At 36.6% G+C, this 17,644-nt stretch overlaps 2 protein-coding genes and 1 pseudogene across 5 annotated transcripts; 1 reads left to right on the forward strand and 2 right to left on the reverse strand.

Annotated features, from left to right (window-relative positions):
• Positions 1-742: 742 nt before the first annotated feature.
• On the forward strand, positions 743-5,878 carry LOC137723091 (protein TRIGALACTOSYLDIACYLGLYCEROL 2, chloroplastic). Its single transcript, XM_068462248.2, has 6 exons — positions 743-1,051; positions 1,315-1,976; positions 2,069-2,398; positions 3,682-3,797; positions 5,102-5,192; positions 5,344-5,878. The coding sequence occupies exons 2-6, from the start codon at positions 1,470-1,472 to the stop codon at positions 5,434-5,436; spliced, it is 1,137 nt and encodes a 378-aa protein (XP_068318349.2). The 5' UTR covers positions 743-1,051; positions 1,315-1,469; the 3' UTR covers positions 5,437-5,878.
• A 1,093-nt stretch (positions 5,879-6,971) lies between these two features.
• LOC137722804 (large ribosomal subunit protein eL38z/eL38y) lies at positions 6,972-8,876 on the reverse strand. Its single transcript, XM_068461900.2, has 3 exons — positions 8,742-8,876; positions 7,686-7,869; positions 6,972-7,200 (listed from the first exon to the last, which is right to left on the reverse strand). The coding sequence occupies exons 1-3, from the start codon at positions 8,742-8,744 to the stop codon at positions 7,178-7,180; spliced, it is 210 nt and encodes a 69-aa protein (XP_068318001.1). The 5' UTR covers positions 8,745-8,876; the 3' UTR covers positions 6,972-7,177.
• A 6,078-nt stretch (positions 8,877-14,954) lies between these two features.
• On the reverse strand, positions 14,955-16,919 carry LOC137721810 (protein SHORT-ROOT pseudogene; annotated as a pseudogene). Of its 3 annotated transcripts, none has more exons than XR_015961452.1 (2): positions 16,712-16,918; positions 14,955-16,623 (listed from the first exon to the last, which is right to left on the reverse strand). The product of XR_015961452.1 is annotated as a protein SHORT-ROOT pseudogene, transcript variant X3 (transcript). The 3 variants fall into 3 exon arrangements; XR_015961451.1 differs by having other exon boundaries at positions 14,955-16,626; XR_015961450.1 differs by having other exon boundaries at positions 14,955-16,919.
• Positions 16,920-17,644: the final 725 nt, after the last annotated feature.

The following is a 17,644-nucleotide window of genomic DNA, read 5'->3' on the forward strand; positions in this document are numbered from 1 at the left end:
ACCTATACGTAGACCTGACATGTTAGATTAACTCGTTAACCTGACTCAACCCACTTGGTTAAAATTAGCATTTTAGTAAATGCTTAATGAGTCAGGTCGTTAACAGATGAACCTGTCCTGTTAAATAGCGGGTCATTTTGAGTCTACTTGAAACCTGTTAACACCTGTTAATTGAGGGTGTACATGTAATTTACTACAGAAGAAACAAGTTGTTGAGTCGGTCATTTCTTCAGACATGTGATAGGGGTGTAATGAAAGGAGAAATTGGTATCTTTGACGGACCGATGCACGTGGGTGATCAGGCTTCAAAACGACGACGTGGAGATGGAAATCCAGCCTTATTTGTAGGGACGACAGTGTATAATCGCAATCCGGGAATAAGGTTGAAGTGTTTTCTATACTACTAAATTCATACTTCCAAATTTTTAGTGAAATATTTAAAATAAAGCAAAAAAATTGTTAACGGGTTTTAACAGGTGATCCATTAGTTTAACGGGTTTGATTTGGTTGATGTATTAGCTTAATAGATTGGGTTTGAGTGAAATATTAAAAAAAAAAAACAAAAAAAAAATTGTTAATAGATGTTACCGGGGTGACCCATTAACTTAACAAATTAAATTTAAAGAATCTGTTAACTTAACAGGTTAAATTACAGTACCTCGTTAACTTCATGGGTCAGATTAAAACCGACCCAAACTCAATAAAATTAGCCCGTTTACAGGTCTGGGTGGTGAGGTGGGGTGGGCGGGGTGGAGCTTGGTGCGCAATTGCACATCGAAGAGGAGGGAATGATTGCAGAAAGTATGGTCATTAAATACGTGGCACTACCCTAGACTTTAGATGATTTTAAACGGTTCAGATTAAATGTTCTGTATCTTCGGGTACCGAAAAGTCCCGGTGGAGCCGTACCTCTACTTCTCCAAAGAGACAAGGTAGTCGTAGTCGTCCCTCCCGTCTCCCTTACCCTGTGTGCTGTGCTTTTTCCATGTCAGAAATCTCCCGGGACGCCACACACCGTCGATTCTCCGATTCCCCAAGTCCTTACCTCAAGGTATTCGCTTCTCTTCACCCCCTTATGCTTTGATTCTTATATACATACTTTATTCTGTTTTTGGTTACTGAGAAAGTATGGGAAAAAATAAAAGAAAATTATGCAGGTGATTTTTTTTTTTTTAGGGTTTATGTTTTGGCATCTTGATGTTTAGAATTTCGATTTGATTAGTATAATTTTCTGTTATCTTACTAGAAATCTAGCATTTCCAATTTGTGGGATTGAGGATTTTGATGCTGACCCTTGTTTTTTTTTTCTTCTAGGGTTTATAATTTGCTTCCAATTTTCAGCACTCAGCTTCATGTGTACGTAAACCCCATTTCTACATTGTTCTAGGTTGTACCAATCCGATATCGAGCGTTAAGTGCTACTTGTAGCTACTGCTGGAGTGTGTGTTTTCTAGGTTATATATCAAAATATGATAGGGAATTCGTTGGTCCAAGTCTCCACATGCCCCACGGTGTTGTCTTTGTCACGCAGTTCTTCAAATAGTTTGCCTTATCTTCCTTCCAGATCACCAACAAAAGCAACGTGGATAAGAGCTGCATCGGCAGAGACAGGACATAGCCAACAACCCTCCTCTTCTTCTGAGAAAAAGAATCCACTTGCAGTTGTTTTGGATGTCCCTCGGACTATTTGGAGGCAAACATTACGACCGTTGAGTGACTTTGGGTTTGGTCGTAAAAGTATATGGGAAGGTGGGGTAGGATTGTTTCTAGTTTCAGGTGCAGTTCTCGTTGCACTCAGTTTGGCTTGGTTACGGGGGTATCAATTAAGGTCTAAATTCAGGAAGTACTTTGCTGTGTTTGAGTTCACTGAAGCTTGCGGAATATCCACTGGAACGCCAGTGAGGATTAGAGGGGTCACTGTAGGCAATGTTATCCGTGTTAACTCTTCCTTGGAAAGTGTTGAAGCTGTTGTTGAGGTATGCTTCAGTGTCATAATAATCCATTTTCAATGCTGAATGAAAATACAGTATTAGTTTTTTGACCTTAATGAGATTACTCTTTTTTGTAGGTTGAAGATGATAAAACTGTCATACCTCGAAATGCACTGATTGAGGTAAACCAGTCGGGTCTTCTCATGGAAACTAGAATTGACATTACACCTAGAGACCCACTTCCAAATATTTCAGTTGGGCCTCTTCATCCTGAATGTGGCAAAGAAGGTCTGATTGTATGTGATAGGCAAAAGATGAGAGGACATCAAGGTGTGAGTTTAGATGCATTGGTAGGTATATTTACTCGTCTTGGACGTGAAGTGGAGGAGATTGGTATAGCTAACACTTATTCGCTCGCTGAACGAGTTGCTTCCATGATAGAAGAGGCAAAGCCACTGCTTATAAAGGTGTGATGTGCCCCTTTATGTTTTCTTCTTTAGTTGAGAATTATCTATGTTGATTAGGATAATTAGGGCCATTCGTTTACATATTTTTATCAATCTTGGACGAGGACCTATTTGTTCCAGAATCTTTTTGCTTCAAAATTTGAAAGGCAAAAAGTGTAGGGACTTCCATCAGCCATTTGGCACGAGACAAAGATTAGGTTTTCCTCTGGCACAACTGTGCATTTGTGGAAGGTCCTGGAAGACATCATTTACATATAACAATGGCAACTACAATAGGGGTTTACATATCTTCCAGTTTTCTGAGGCTGCATATCTATTAAATAAAGTTTCTTTTTTATCTTTTGGTCTGATCTGTTGAATAAAAGTTGAAGTTACCCGTAAAATTACTGCACAGATACCAAAGTTTGTTTGCAATGGGTGGTTCGCAGATAGGACGATACATGCAAATATATATATTTGAATTGTTTACCTTCGTGGCGTGTATTCATGCTGTTTGTGCCTTTAAGATTAAAAATTCGAATTTTCTGTAATTTGTTATCTCATTTCATTTATCTAACACTTTATACTAATTTTCAAAAGATTTCCAATTAGGATTCTGAGTCATTTGTGAAAGTATGAGGCTTTTTGGAAGAATTGTTTGGAGTTATAGATTCTCATTGATTTATTGAATTTAAGTTTTCAAGGCATGAATTTGTTTTTACACAGGTAGACTTCTGTTGGCATTAAAAGTAAGGTTTCTAGAATATCTCTTCTCATAAGAAACATAATTTGATTTAAAAAAAAAAAAAAACAATACAGATACAGGGGACAATATGAAAACCATCTATTGGCATACAACGATCCTTTATTTGTGTTATGTAGAAAAGTATTCGTACATAGCTTGAAATTTTAGATTGCAGGACACTTTAACTTGTTTTGTGTTCCAGTTCGAGCCAATTTGGAACTCCTATATGGATCTTCTTATATATTCTCTTGTTGCTGGTGCCGATTTGTCTAGACACGATTGGTTACATCATGGCAGTATTTTCTGATTTTATGCGCTGGAATTGGTGTCAATTTGGTAAACACAACAATGGTCAGAACAGCCATTCTGCAGAAGCTATGAATCACCTATGTTGCATTTGTATATCAATCAGTATGCATGCCTGTCTGTCCACCCATATGCATTGGTGTACACTGGATGTGCACTTGCTTCTTACAATTTCAAGTTAATTCATATTTTTACTATACATTCAATATGTTCTCATGCACAAGTATTTGGCTTTGATGTAGTGATCTCTCAGATCCAAGCCATGGCTGAAGATGTTCAACCTTTGCTGGCTGAGTTTCGTGATAGTGGGTTGCTGAAGGAAGTTGATAGTTTGACCAGAAGCGTTACACAAGCCTCGGAGGATTTGAGGTGAATTTTAATCTGTATTGATAAGAAACTCATTAATCTTCATCATATATCTTTTAGTCTCCTACATGTTAGAATGTGAGATCCAACCCAAAACCTATTGGAACTTGGTGGAGAGGTTCAATATGGTTTAAACTATTAGGGAATAGTTCCCCGATTTGTGGGATTCACAATCTCAACAATATGGACAACCTCTGTTTGAGGGCTTTTCATGTAGATAGTTTAGAACATTCTTTGGTGTCTGTTGCGGGAGTTGAAATACAAGCCATTAATTCTGACGTGACTGGGTTCTTATTTTTCATATTTATTTCCATGGTAGTTAGCTCACTATATATATTTAGTAATTATGTGTGTTCATCTTTGTGGTGATGCTTGTTTGGGTGTTCTAGGTAATTGGTTCTGGACAACGCCGGGTAATTCTCTAATTTCATACTGTCTCATCATGTTTACGGATACCAGAATATGAACAGTATATTATCAGTGTCATAGTACACAGTAAGAAGTTAAAGAGGCTGCCCTGACAGTTTTTCTAATAGTGTTCTGCTGCATTGTGATTTCTCTGTACCCAATAGACATGCATTCTTTTAAAGGAAAACTAATGAAAAGGGCTTGAAAACTTTGAGTTTTATCGATAAGGACAAAATAAAGGGTAAAATGAATAGTATCATGATTGACTTTTTAGTGTAAAAATGTGGTTTTTCGTTAAAATGAACAGGATCGGGAGCTTTTCGTTAAAATTCCCTTCTTTTAATTAATACCACTATGTTGTAGAGTCTTCATTCACTTTCCATCTTGTCCACCATCACCACATGCCTACTTGCCTGCCACAGCTGATTTCCTTATCCCTTCACACACTGCATTATTCCGTCTTTGTTACCATCATTGAGCAATGACATCTACTCATAATATTCACAGTGCTTCCCTACAAGTTCATTATCATCAACACTCCCTGTAATCTGGAGTTTGGAATCCAAGATGAAAGTGGATTATCGAGCTGTTAGTAGAAATAGTTAAAATTGTTTTTGGGAAGTACAAGTGCATTTCTAGGAAGCTATTATACATTTGTAATAATAATTTAATTGTTTCGGTAAAAAGCACTTCTTGTAAAAGCTCCTCTGCTAGAAATTAGAATCATTCCCAGCAGCCTCAGATGCTGACTCTGGTTATTTGGGCTGTTCTTTGAAAATTTTAGATTTTAGTGTTCAGACTGCAGAGATTCTGGTCATAATATGGTTTATTGAGTTTGTTTTATGATGACCTTTTAAAATATCCCAAATCGTTTGATTTTCCAATGTCATTTTCTGCAGAAGGGTGCATTCAGCTGTTATGACTCCTGAGAATACAGAACTGATTCAGAAATCCGTATACAGTTTGATTTTCACCTTGAAGAATATTGAGGTGATCCTAGTTGCCAAGCACCTACATATTTTTCTTTCTTTTTTCTCCATATTCTGTGGCTTGTTTTTCTTCTTATCTTTAGAGTTAAATCTATTTATCATACGTATCTGTTTTCTTGTTTAATTTTTCTACAACTCATCCACCTTTGCAGAATATAAGCTCTGATATTCTGGGATTCACGGGTGACGAGGCTACAAGAAAAAATTTGAAGTTACTGATCAAGTCCCTCAGCAGGCTACTGTGATGAGTGATGGCTGAAGTGGACTTAGGATTGTCGCGTATCGTGGTTGAGCAGATGCCCACGCTTGGTTTTTAGCATTCGTTATAGTTTGGACAGGAGCAAACTGCGTGTGCCTCCTCGTGACCGTTTCTTTTCTTTGTTTCATTTTTTGAATGCGCATAAAGGTTTCAACTCCAGAGCTACATTTGCGTTCTCCAATCGGTCAGTTCAGGTGTGTTTATTGTTTTCTCATAACGTAGTTAAATATAAAGTCGCGTATGCGTTTGTGCAGACGACCTGGTGATATCAGAAACCTTCTGTTCCAAGTTGAGAACGTTCGTTCCAACCTTCTGTTCTAAGTTGAGAACGTTTGTTCCAAGTATTTATTTTGGAGGCTCATTGTTTTGATTTGATAATGATGCGTTTTACAGCTAATTGTGCTTAATTAAGTCGTGCATTTTGCAAAGGATATTTAGTGGTAATATATTTGTGTGGGCTTACCCCAAACCAAAGGGTAATGGGAACCATCTCCGCTATGTTTTTGGTGATCTGTCGATATTACTCTTTTCTTTGAACTTTGTCGATTTGACGATTAATGCTAGGGTGAGCGCGTGTCCGGATTATTGAAGAAAAATTGCTGTTTGTGTTTCCGATTCACTTCTTTTCCTTTCAAAACTGTAAAGCTTAACCCCGAAACGCAAACAGTAACACGAACCAGATGGAATCGATCCATAAGCATAAATCCAAACAAGTAAATTCAAGACAAATACTTGGCTAATCGCATTACGGTTTATTAGTATTCTTTTTCACTAGTAAGCAAAAAGTCCTTAAGTTCAATTCTCGTCAAAGACGGATGTAAACCATATTATTGTAATCTCATTGTGAGGCTTATATCACTCCTTTACTCCTTTAATGTAGTTAATATCATTTGTTAAAAGAAAAAGAAAAACTAACGAAAAGTTAAAAAAAACTCTAGTTTTAATAAAAAAATGACAAATAAAGATGTAAATAGTTTTAGAGAAAGGTAAAACCATCTCCACCATGTTTTTTGGAGATCTGTCGATCTTACCCTCTTCTTTGAACTTTGTCAATTTAACAATTAATGCTAGAGTGAGCGCATGTCCAGATTATTGAAGAAAAATTGCTGTTTTTGTTTCCGATTTCACTTCATTTCCTTTCAAAACTGTAAAGCTCAAACCCGAAATGCAAACAGTAACACAAATCAGATGGAATCGATCCATAAGCATAATATCCAAACAAATAAATTCAAGAAAAATATTGGGGCGGCCGCATTTCGGTCTATTGATATTCTTTTTCACTAGTAAGTGAAAAATCTTAAGTTCATACAAGACCAATATCCGGACATTTTAACAGCTATCACCAGCAACGACAATAACATCTTTCACTAGTATTGGGCTCAAATGTTGTCCAGATTACAAACACTTTTCGGGCCGTTTTAATTATTTATTTTCGGAACAATATAACATTAAAAAAATTCTCATATTAAGAAAAGAAATAAAAAGTCGATTTAATTAAAAAAAAGGAAATATAAAAAAAAAAGTCTTGAAACCGATGCCTGCATTCCTACAAAGAAACAGGTCTAAATCGACATAATTTTAGAATTTAAACATTATCACCATACTAGTGCAGAATGGAAGCAAAAATTCCACGCAATGTACTTCGATTACGATAAAAAAAACAACAAAAGATAAGTTTCCAACTCTCAAGTCCTGGTAACCATCTCACAGCCTCAGCTGATTCCAATTCAAGGGTCTTGCACATTCAAACCTGCACGTAAAAAAATAAAACATCATTGAATCTGCAAGAAAATAAACTTCATAGCTTCAGGAAGTGCATCCTAGAGATAATATAGTAAGAAGATGCAATTACGAGACAGAGGTTCAGGGCAAAAAGGGCAAAACAAGACCTTAGAAACTTGGAATGAGTCTTTAAGAAAAGACATGGAGTACTTAGAGCCAACAGAAGACTTCGCGTACAAGTGAGCGCAGTGCGTACAACTTATTTATCTATTGTCTATGACTAATATGAGAGAGCATTCTATGATTCATACACCCAACCCTACTTAGTGGGATAAGGCATTGTTGATGTTGTTGTAAGAGCCAGGGGAACATAACTGGCATCCGCTAAAATGTAGCCTCTTCATGCTTATCTGATACAAGTGTTACTCTAGCTTCATAGTATGTTGTTAAATAACAGTTTTTTGTTTTGTACGCGTTCCAGAAACAGATGATAGTGTTTTGACAACATATTACCTGGAGGGAGAGACTGCTTAAGCTTGTCAGCCTTCTCTGTGTCAAAAACACAAAGTGTGTAAAGGTACTTGGAGCATCGAACCTTGAACTTCACCGCATCTTTGGTCTTCTTGATTTTCACAGAGCGTGCGTCTTTCCTTCTTGCAGTGAGAAGGAAATCCTTAATTTCATGGATTTGCTTAGGCTGTCAAAGAAACAGCAAACAAAAACTCTAAGCACCAACTTCAACTTCAACTTCAACATATATAAGTGATAGAAAACACTAACTCTAAACACTAGACCCAGACCAGAATACGAATAAACTAAAACAGATGTATTATCGTCGATACAGTTTCTTCGAGATGTGATCGAAAACAAAACAAAAACTTTATATTAAATTGTTTTGGGGCTTCAAAACATTCTTGACACAGGCGAACATCGGCAGTTGTTTATTAAAAGACTGTTGTAACTAGTTATATACAATGCAAAGAATTATGTCAAAAAGTAAGACGCAGTTGCATTGACACCGCAATAACAGCACCGGAATCTAAGACCAGAAAACCAAACAACTCCGAAACGCTATGCAACATTATTTCAAACCAGTTCAGCTACCTAAATATAAATACAACATTATTTCGAGGAAATTCCTCCCTCTTAACCTCTTCCACCATTTTCTGTATAATTTCTACATTTTCTCTACATAATCCCTGAATTTTTCACTACATGCCAATTAACTCATACCTAAAACGCACCTCATCAGCCTTCCAAAAATCCATGTATCTATATTCTCAAACCTCAACTATGCACTCACTTAAATGTATCAATAGTTCAAAACCAGAATTTTCAAATAACCCACAATATTTTCAGAACCTGAACAAAATACAACTCAAAAGTTCAAAAACACCCAAAAGAGAAAAATTGAAGAGAACCCATTTGACTACATGATCCGTTCATATATAAATTTACATGTATTTAATATATATATATATATATAATATGTATACGCGTTGATACGCCTATATACACATAAACATGTCAAACAGAAGCGAAAGAGGGAGAAGGAGAAATTGAAGATACCATTTTGATGGCGGAGAGCACGCCTTTGCTTCCTTTCCTTCCTGGTAAAGTAGATGGACAAGATCCCGGTCCCGGCCACGAGCTAGGTGTTTTGAGCTTCTTTATATATATCTGACGGCGTAAGACGCTGCTTAAACCCTACAAAAAGAGAGTACGAGACAATTTACCCGTTATAGCCCTGAATAACAGGTGTTATTACGATAAAGTTTTGTAATATTATAATGGGCTTTTAATGGGCATCTAGGCCCAACTTAAACTATTGATCACTGGGCTGGAGTTATTTTGGGCCGCCGAAACACTTTTTATTTGGATACCCAATAATCTATGAATTACACCCTTTAAAAATTGAAGAAAAACGTACATTACAACGCGGCCATTACCCTTCCCCGATTCCTCTTCCAGTTCCAGTGACATTTCCGGCGGCCTCTTTGCCGAATAGCCTATTGCGCAATTCTCATCCCTTGTCTACCCGCATGATAATTGTTTGTCTCCATCTCTCTTCTCTATCTAATCTTCATTTGCCAAATTCTTCTAGAGGTCAATCCTTGCGTTTGAAAATTAAAAAAAGGACCTAAACACCTAGGCGTTATGTCCTGCCCGTCGCCCGACTAACGCGTAACGTCTTTTGGAACCTTGAGTTACAAGTACAACAACCATTTAATCTTTCATATTTTTTTTTCTTGGGTTTTCTGTTTTTTAATATAAAAAAATCAGCAGGTTTTAATTTTTTTAACGTTAATTGTTGTTTTTTTTCTATTGGGTTCTAATGTCATTCTCAATGAAATTGGTTTTAGTAGCCCATTTACAAAACCACCGAAATAAAATATCGATGATACCAAATTACAATTTGTACGAGTCCTCTTTGATAAAAGTACCCTAAAGTTAAAAGCCTCTTACTAAAGCATATGGAGGAGATCCATATCATAATTTCATATGTGTCGACCATTTCTCTCTCACCCTCTTTGTTGACTGTTTTTATTCCAAATTACGTCTTTGTTGACTGTTCTAGCTAAAATCACAAATCAAAATAGAGAAAATCAAGGTCGGACCTATCGATGGGTCGTGATGGTCTCGGGACTATCCGAAAGTCTGGAAAAGTACATTGGAGGACCTCTAAGCAAAGCTGTCTTTGACATTTTGGGAGCTATGTGCGAACTTAATAAAGAGGCCCTCCTCATTTGAAAAAAAATATATATTTTTTTTGGACAATATATTCATGCAGAATTCAATAATAAATATTCACTTAATTGAAATCGACATCTCATTCTTACTAATTAAATGATTTCCAATTGCCATGAAATTATGATTTATAGTTCATTTATGAAAAAATGGAGCAAGACTGAAACACAAATATAGAAATACGCTTATATTTGTGGAACAAAGTAATACACAAGTTTGTTTTTTATTGCTAAAGAAACTGAAAGAAAGTAATACACAAGTTTTTTTTATTGCTAGAGAAATATTTAAGAAGAAGTTCCACTTAATCAATTGTAATATAAATATTGATGACGATGGTTTTGCTTTTTAATCAAATTTTTTTATTATAAAATTTATACATATGTGACATATAGGAGGATCAAAATTTTGGGGCCTCTTAGAAATTCGGGGCCCTGTGCCACTGCACCTTTTGCACACCCCAACGTTCCCTCTGCCTCTAAGGACCAACCGACGGTTTGAGTAGGTGGTGGAGGAGAGGAAACCTCCATGGCTATTCAGTGGATCAAAGGTTTTAGCGAAGAAGAAATGTTTTAATTTTTTTTCTAGATGTGGCCAAAACAACATGGCTTTGAAATTTTTTTTTACGAAGTTTTAAGAAAAAAGTTGAATGGAGATTCAGTGTGGAATGAGAGAGATACTTTATTATTATATTGGATTTTGTATTATTACAATTACTTTTTACGGACTAGGATTCTTTCTCATTCGCTTTCCATCCCCTTTTCTCACATTCTCTATTTTGTCTTTCTCCTTTTATAAAAAATTAATATAAGATGTTGATGTGGCTTAACTGTGAGTCTGTGACCGTTCAAATAGGAGGGGAATGAATGGAAGGGGAAAAAAGAGAGGAGAGAATCATACTCCACCTTTTACGAGCTTAGAGCTTTCATATTAGTAGTTTGCTAATTGTTTGTTTCCTGATGAGGTTCTTTTGGTTGGGTTTGTTTCAAAGTAAAGAGTATTTTAATGTTTGATTTATTAAGATATGATCGATATGAGTGATGAGAACCTTCGTTCAAAAGTTAAATATAACGGGATTTTGTAAGGATGTGAAATTTAAAGAATCTCATATCGATGTGAGGAGAAATCTCGCAAAAGTTTATAACTTAGGTTCTTTTTTATATTGCCAATTAATTTTATGAAGGAATCTCAACTTTTTTTTTATGGTATTAAAGTAGGTTGGCTGCATGTGAAGCACAATGGTCTTTCGAGCTCTACGTCCATGTGTTTGACTTGAAAATTTGTCACACCTAAGGAATGTGTGAGGATGTGAAGTTTAAAGAGCCCCATATCGGTGAAATGAGAAACATTGCAAGGATTTATACGTAAGTTGGACTATTTCTAGGGTCGTCTCTGAGATTTCGGAGGCCCTGTACGAAATTTCTAAAAAAGCCCCTCCTTAAGATAGTTTTAAAAAAAGTAGAACAATGTATTGATGTTTGAAAACAATCACTTAAATCAAAACAAATTTTAGCACTCACTAATTGCAAGTTTACAAATGTCATTAATCATAAATAAAAAAGTTGCAAACATAACCTTCGCTAAATAATCAAAATCAGTTCAATCTTAAACAACCAAACATGGATAAAAACTTCAAAACTCTACCTTTATAATTTCACTTGAATATATGACGTTATTCCATAATAAAATTGAAAAACCATCGTTTTTTGGGGTGTTATTATTGACAATTAGAATATCTCATTGTACTCCAAATTTTTATATTGAGTAATGCTAGAGAGACTAAATTTTGTAAATTAGACATATAAATTGATGATTGGATTATTATTTAAGCGTTGATATACGTGCTCATTTTCTATTGATGAAACATCATTTAGTTTAGTCTTCCTAGCATTACCCTTTTATATTTAAAAAATAAAAATAAAAATTTCTCTTATAAGGAATGCAATGAGATTTTAAAATGCTAACAAGATCCATTTTCTAAATATAGAACATTATTACATAATATTAGATGGCAAAATTTTGGGGGCCTCTTCAAATTTGGGGCCCTATGCGACTGCTCATTTCGCTTCCCCCCCTCCCAATGCCCTCTCTGACTATTTTCCATATTACCAATTAACTTTATGATAAAATCTCAAGTTTCTTCAAAATTATCCTAACCCCAACGCACCAACCATTTTGATCAAAAATAAAAAAACGCACGCGCCACCACTTTGTCCACCTTTCCCCACAACCACCTGATCCCAATTTCCAGTAATCCTAGTTCCAAATTACCAATTGATATTATATGATGTTAGATAAATAGATTGATGTGTATTAGATGAAAATTTTGAAACGTTTTTAGAGTATGTAACTTCGTTGTGGAGAAATTTAGTCTTTGTAGCTTGTAATGTTGTTCAAACTATAATTATGAAAAAACATATTTATCGTTTTAATTTTCAATTTATTTTTGTCAAAAAAAAGATTTTGAAGTTTATATTGAAGCCACTGAGGACCAGTTTGGTATTACTGTGCTTTTAAAAAAATTGCTTCTGATATGATTTAGGAATAATCAACTTTAAAATGAAGCAATTGATTGTTTGATAATGTGACATCCTACATTGTCCAGGGGAGTGATCCTTATATGTATATTCTCATCCCTACCTTGCACGAGGCCTTTTGGGAGCTCACTGGCTTCGGGTTCCGTAGGAACTCCGAAGTTAAGCGAGAAAGGGGCTAGAGCAATCCCATGATGGGTGACCCACTGGGAAGTTGCTCGTGAGTTCCCAAAAACAAAACCGTGAGGGAATGGTAAGCCCAAAGCGGACAATATCGTGCTACAGTGGTGGAGCGGGCCTGGGAAGTGATCCGCCCCGAGCCGGGATGTGGTAATTTGTAGTAGAGCCTAACCATGGTCGTGGTGTGCCGACGAGGACGTCGGGCCCCTAAGGGGGTGGATTGTGACATCCCACATTGCCCAGGGGAGTGATCCTTATATGTATATTCTCATCCCTACCTAGCATGAGGCCTTTTGGGAGCTCACTGGCTTGAGGTTCCGTAGGAACTCCGAAGTTAAGCGAGAAAGGGGCTAGAGCAATCTCATGATGGGTGACCAACTGGGAAGTTGCTCGTGAGTTCCCAAAAACAAAACCGTGAGGGAATGGTAAGCCCAAAGTGGACAATATCGTGCTACGGTGGTGGAGCGGGCTCGGGAAGTGATCCGCCCGGGGCCAGGATATGACAGATAAACTTAGTTTTAAAAGTGATGTGAGTGTAAAAAAAATATAAAAACGCTCGGTAAATTTTAATGTAAAAGTGATATTACTTTTGCGTAATGACAAAAATGGACATGACAATGAGGTGGTGGCGATAACAGCAGTAGCAAGGTCATCAGTGGCGATGGTGGTGTTGGTGATGGTCGTAGCAGTAGCGATGGTAGTGACAAATGTGGGCGTGGGGTGTGGTGGTTGGTGTACAAATAACAATTTTTGTAAGAGAGGTGGTAGTGGCGGTTGTGGAGGTAGTGGTGGCGACTGGTTATGGTGGTGATGGCGGCGGTGGCGGCAACGATGGTGGCAGTGGTGGTTGTGATGGTGGTGGTGGCGGTTATTGTGGTGGTGATGGTAGCAATAATGGTGGTGATAATAGCAGTGGTGGTGTAAGGTCAGTCTTCATAATAGTAAGTAGTGGCATTCACTTTGTTCTCCAAAGGATAAAGTTGAGTGTAAAAGATTAAACAATGTCAGTCTTTAAAAACTAATGAGAGTATTACAAGAATTGAAAATATTCGTTAAAGACTAAACTCCGCTTTTTATTAAAGCAAATTTTAAATGCAACCTACATATAGCTTTTAAAAGCTGCTGTTGATAGGCTATTACTTTTAAAATAAGCAAGATATTTTATTTCTATCACACATTTTTTTATTGCTTAATTTTTAAAATAAAGAATTTTTTTTACCAAAAATACGATACCAAATAAGACCTTAATGTTAAAACTCTGAATCCACCGCTGGACAAAATAAAAGTAGCGACACGGTCACCAGAAAAAGTTACACATTTCATCAAAAGATATCCCACTAACTAGAAAAAAGTTGCACATTTTGACGCATTTGGAAATAGTACTGTTTTAACCCTTCATAAACACTCCTTCATTTAGACACTCTTTTCCCTGGTTTCCGGTTGGTCGATCGATATCTATTCAGCAAAAGCATGCACGCACATGCATGCTGTGAGTTTGTGTGTGTGAGAGAGAGAGAGAGAGAGAGAGAGAATTAAAGCTCCATTTACAACCAAGAGGATATGATAAACAAGTAAGATACAAAGCAAAGTGATCAGCTAGGGTACACCGTCTTATCTCAGACTAGAAAAGTAGCATTCCACTATAAAATGTTGGCTGAAAGCCTGTACAGGAGAAACTATATAGTAATTAAAAGTCAGGCAATAATATGCTCTTCAAATCACTGGAACCAAAAGGCAAAACATGGGATTGAGTTGGTACATTTTTGCTTGCCACAAAGCTCTCTTTGGGGACCCTTTTTTCTTTGTCAATTTGTATAATTCTACTTGACATTTAGTTCTTTATTCTGGCAACTTAATATTATAATTTAAAAATGTTTCGCTTTATTAGTAAATAAAAAAAATTTAAATTTAAATTTCGTAGATAACGATTTTAAATATATATATATGTATATATATATATATATATAAATTGACCTTCCATCATATAATTACTATTATAATGTATCTTAAGCTTTCAACCCTGAAGTAAATTTATAAGATATGTCAAATCGGTCGGCAGATACCTAATTTTAATATAAACAAAGGAAGATCAATCATAAACCAATATAATTTTGGTCAACATCTGCTACCGCATCACATAGATTAAAACTTTGTTTCAATGTTTAATTGTATACACTGAAAACTCTATAGTTCTTCGAGAATTTTTATACAGTCCAGGATAGTTAATCATTAGATCTTGATCATTATATATATGTAACAAGAAATCAAACGGTTAAAAATCTCAAAGTATATACCTTTAGTATAAGAACCAAAAACAGTGGAATGAGAACTAATAATGTTGTTCAATATCTAGTGAAATTACAGATTACAGAATACCACTCAGGGATGGACGCAAGATTGTAAGCAAGCAATCTAAACGAAAATTAACACTACTATCTATTTGGGGAAACTTAAAAATGAGGACAAGAACAATAAAATAAAACCAAAAACCATACACAAACTCCCAAGCACTAAGCAAAAGGAAAAAAGTAGGACATAAGTAGGAAAAAAAGAAAGATTTTGAAGAAAGGGAGGAGGATCTCCATATATGAAGTGATCTTCAATTCCCTTGAATCTTTCTGAACGTAGTAGGCTTGCAATAATTTTGGTAATTGGGCAGCCACACATTAACCAGCAGAGGGTTTCCATATGGAAGCCCATACTACAGGTTCCTCTTTCCATGTTAAGTATATTCCTGTTTGATCAATATGATCCCCTCCTCCTTCTCCTCCTCCTTGTGGTGGTGGTAGTACTAGTGCCCAGCCGGCTCGATACCTCTTCAGTAACGCCTTGACATCATCCACAACATCGTCGCTGAATCCAACCGGCGAAAATGCCACCTTGAGCCTGTCAGACCATTGGCTTCCTCTCTCCCTTCTCTCACACTCCCCACCATTTTTGTCATCATCGTGATCGTGATGATCACAACCCAAAACCCTAACTATGCTTCTCGAGCACTCCCTCTCTAGCATCAGTCTTTCATTGCTAGTTGGGACAAAGCTTTCCTCTAGCATGTCAAAGTACAAAGTGTAAAACCTAAGGCACTCTTCAAAGCACTTGACAAAGTCATGATTTACTGATGAGCTGAAAAGATCAGCTTCTTCCTCAACAACAGTCACAACGCGAGGCCGAAGCGATTGAAACATCCGAATAACCGCCCCTCTCTCTTCCACTTCCACTCTTCTCAAGGCCCCAATGCAATTCACAGCAACAGCCTCATCCTCCTGAACACCTAGATCCTCTTTTGTGAGCTCTCCCAAATTGTTTAACCCGCTGATCACATTAATCTCAAAGGGAACACCCATTAACCTAGCAAATTTCTCCATTCTTTGGCCAATTTCCTTCATCACTGACTTGACTATGCTGGCTGTTACCACGACGGTGAGCTTCAAATGCGGCGTCTCATCGTTTCTTGTGGCCAAAGCTTCTAACAAAGTAGGCCACTGGGTGCAAATGGTATTGCTTATATCAATTATGTGAAGTTTGGTTTCTCCCTCCAAGGCTTCCAATATAGCACCGTTTGAAGCCACATGACCAAAAGTTGTCCAAGGGCTTACCTCTTGGAACTTTAGTATTAACTTCCTGGCTGAATCAAAGGAGTGACTCTTTTCAGCTACTGAGGTTAGGGTTTTGTAGCACCGGACACCTGATTCCGTAGCCTTGCAAAAGAGAGCCTGCAAAAAATAAAAAGCCAATTTCTGCTCACAGTCCCCATAAGGAGAAGCCAACTCGTTCAACATCCAGAGAAGGTGATTAATTTTACTGGAGTCTTTTTCTGAGACTGCCCTTGCACACTCCATGAGAAGCCTTGAAGCCCATTTAGCACCCTCCGGACAAGGCTCGCTGGACCCCCATGAACGGCTTGTTGATGTGTGACTATTCTGGGGCTGCTGATTGGTGCTTTGCATGTCTATAGCTGCTGCTAGACCATTGATCTTGATCTGGTTGGAGTACTGCTGCAGAAAATTTGCTTCCTTATTAGGAGAGAAAAGAGATATGTCCATATCGACCACTTTAATTAATTATGGAGCGCACAGCTACCTGCTAATTAAGCTCCTTTGGCTCTTTAAGAGAGTATGAACCACCTAATTATTTGCAGAGCTCCCTCGCTATCTCATTTGAGCTCGGAAATTGCCAGGATATGGAAAGCAAATACTATTATATTTGAAGTCCTTTTCATGCCAATTAGTTTGTTTAATTATTATTGTGGCTTCTATTACAAAAAAGAGAGTCTCTTTCTTGCTAGTATTTTCCTATAATTTATGTTGGGCCGTATTTGTGGAAGCCGTAGTAATAATGGCAACTACATGGTTAGTTTAGTTTCCTATTTTGACAAACTATATAGGAAGTCTTTAAGGGATTCTCATTTTTTCAAAAAAAAAAAAAAAGGAACATTCTCTCAACCGTTAGATTTGACTTTAATGAAATTATGTGGTTGAAATTCTGTGGCCCGTGATTTAATCTCAACCACAAAATTTTATTAAAACCAAATCTAACGGTAAAAAAAGTGTCCATATTTTTTTTGAAAAATGAGGATCCCTTCACTTAAAAGGCCTGAACTATATATATATATATATATATATGCGCATCGGATGAAGAACAGACAAGTAAATAGAGAACAATAGAAAGAAAAAGAAATTAATCATAAATAATGTTTGGTACAAAAGATTTTAAATACAATGATATATTCATACTAAGGTGCAGAGAATTTGGGCTATAAAATATAAACCAACTATAATAATTTAGTACTGAACTCGTCATCTATAAAATTCGAACTTAAGATCTGTCAGGCTGCCACTTACAAGCAGAGAAGATTATCATTAGATCGTAGTGCTTAGTGACATGATTAAAAAAAATCGAAATTAAATGCTAATCATCCTATACAAGTCCTTCTGTCCTTGTTAGCTTTCATGATAAGGCTAGAAAATCATTGTGCTGTTGGGATTATCATTTATAAATTAAGCCAGGTTAGAC

The sequence above is a fragment of the Pyrus communis genome, chromosome 4, assembly GCF_041283825.1.
Source record: "Pyrus communis isolate YQ-2024b chromosome 4, ASM4128382v1, whole genome shotgun sequence".
NCBI classification, from domain to species: domain Eukaryota; kingdom Viridiplantae; phylum Streptophyta; class Magnoliopsida; order Rosales; family Rosaceae; genus Pyrus; species Pyrus communis.

Excerpts from the sequence above, each read along its gene's own strand:
- LOC137723091 (XM_068462248.2), top strand. The coding sequence starts at position 1,470 with ATGATAGGGAATTCGTTGGTCCAAGTCTCCACATGCCCCACGGTGTTG. Across the intron at positions 1,977-2,068 it reads GTGTTGAAGCTGTTGTTGAG|GTTGAAGATGATAAAACTGT; the intron begins GTATGCTTCAGT and ends TCTTTTTTGTAG. Across the intron at positions 2,399-3,681 it reads CAAAGCCACTGCTTATAAAG|ATCCAAGCCATGGCTGAAGA; the intron begins GTGTGATGTGCC and ends GTGATCTCTCAG.
- LOC137722804 (XM_068461900.2), bottom strand. Across the intron at positions 7,201-7,685 it reads TAAGCAGTCTCTCCCTCCAG|GTTTGAATGTGCAAGACCCT; the intron begins GTAATATGTTGT and ends TTTTACGTGCAG.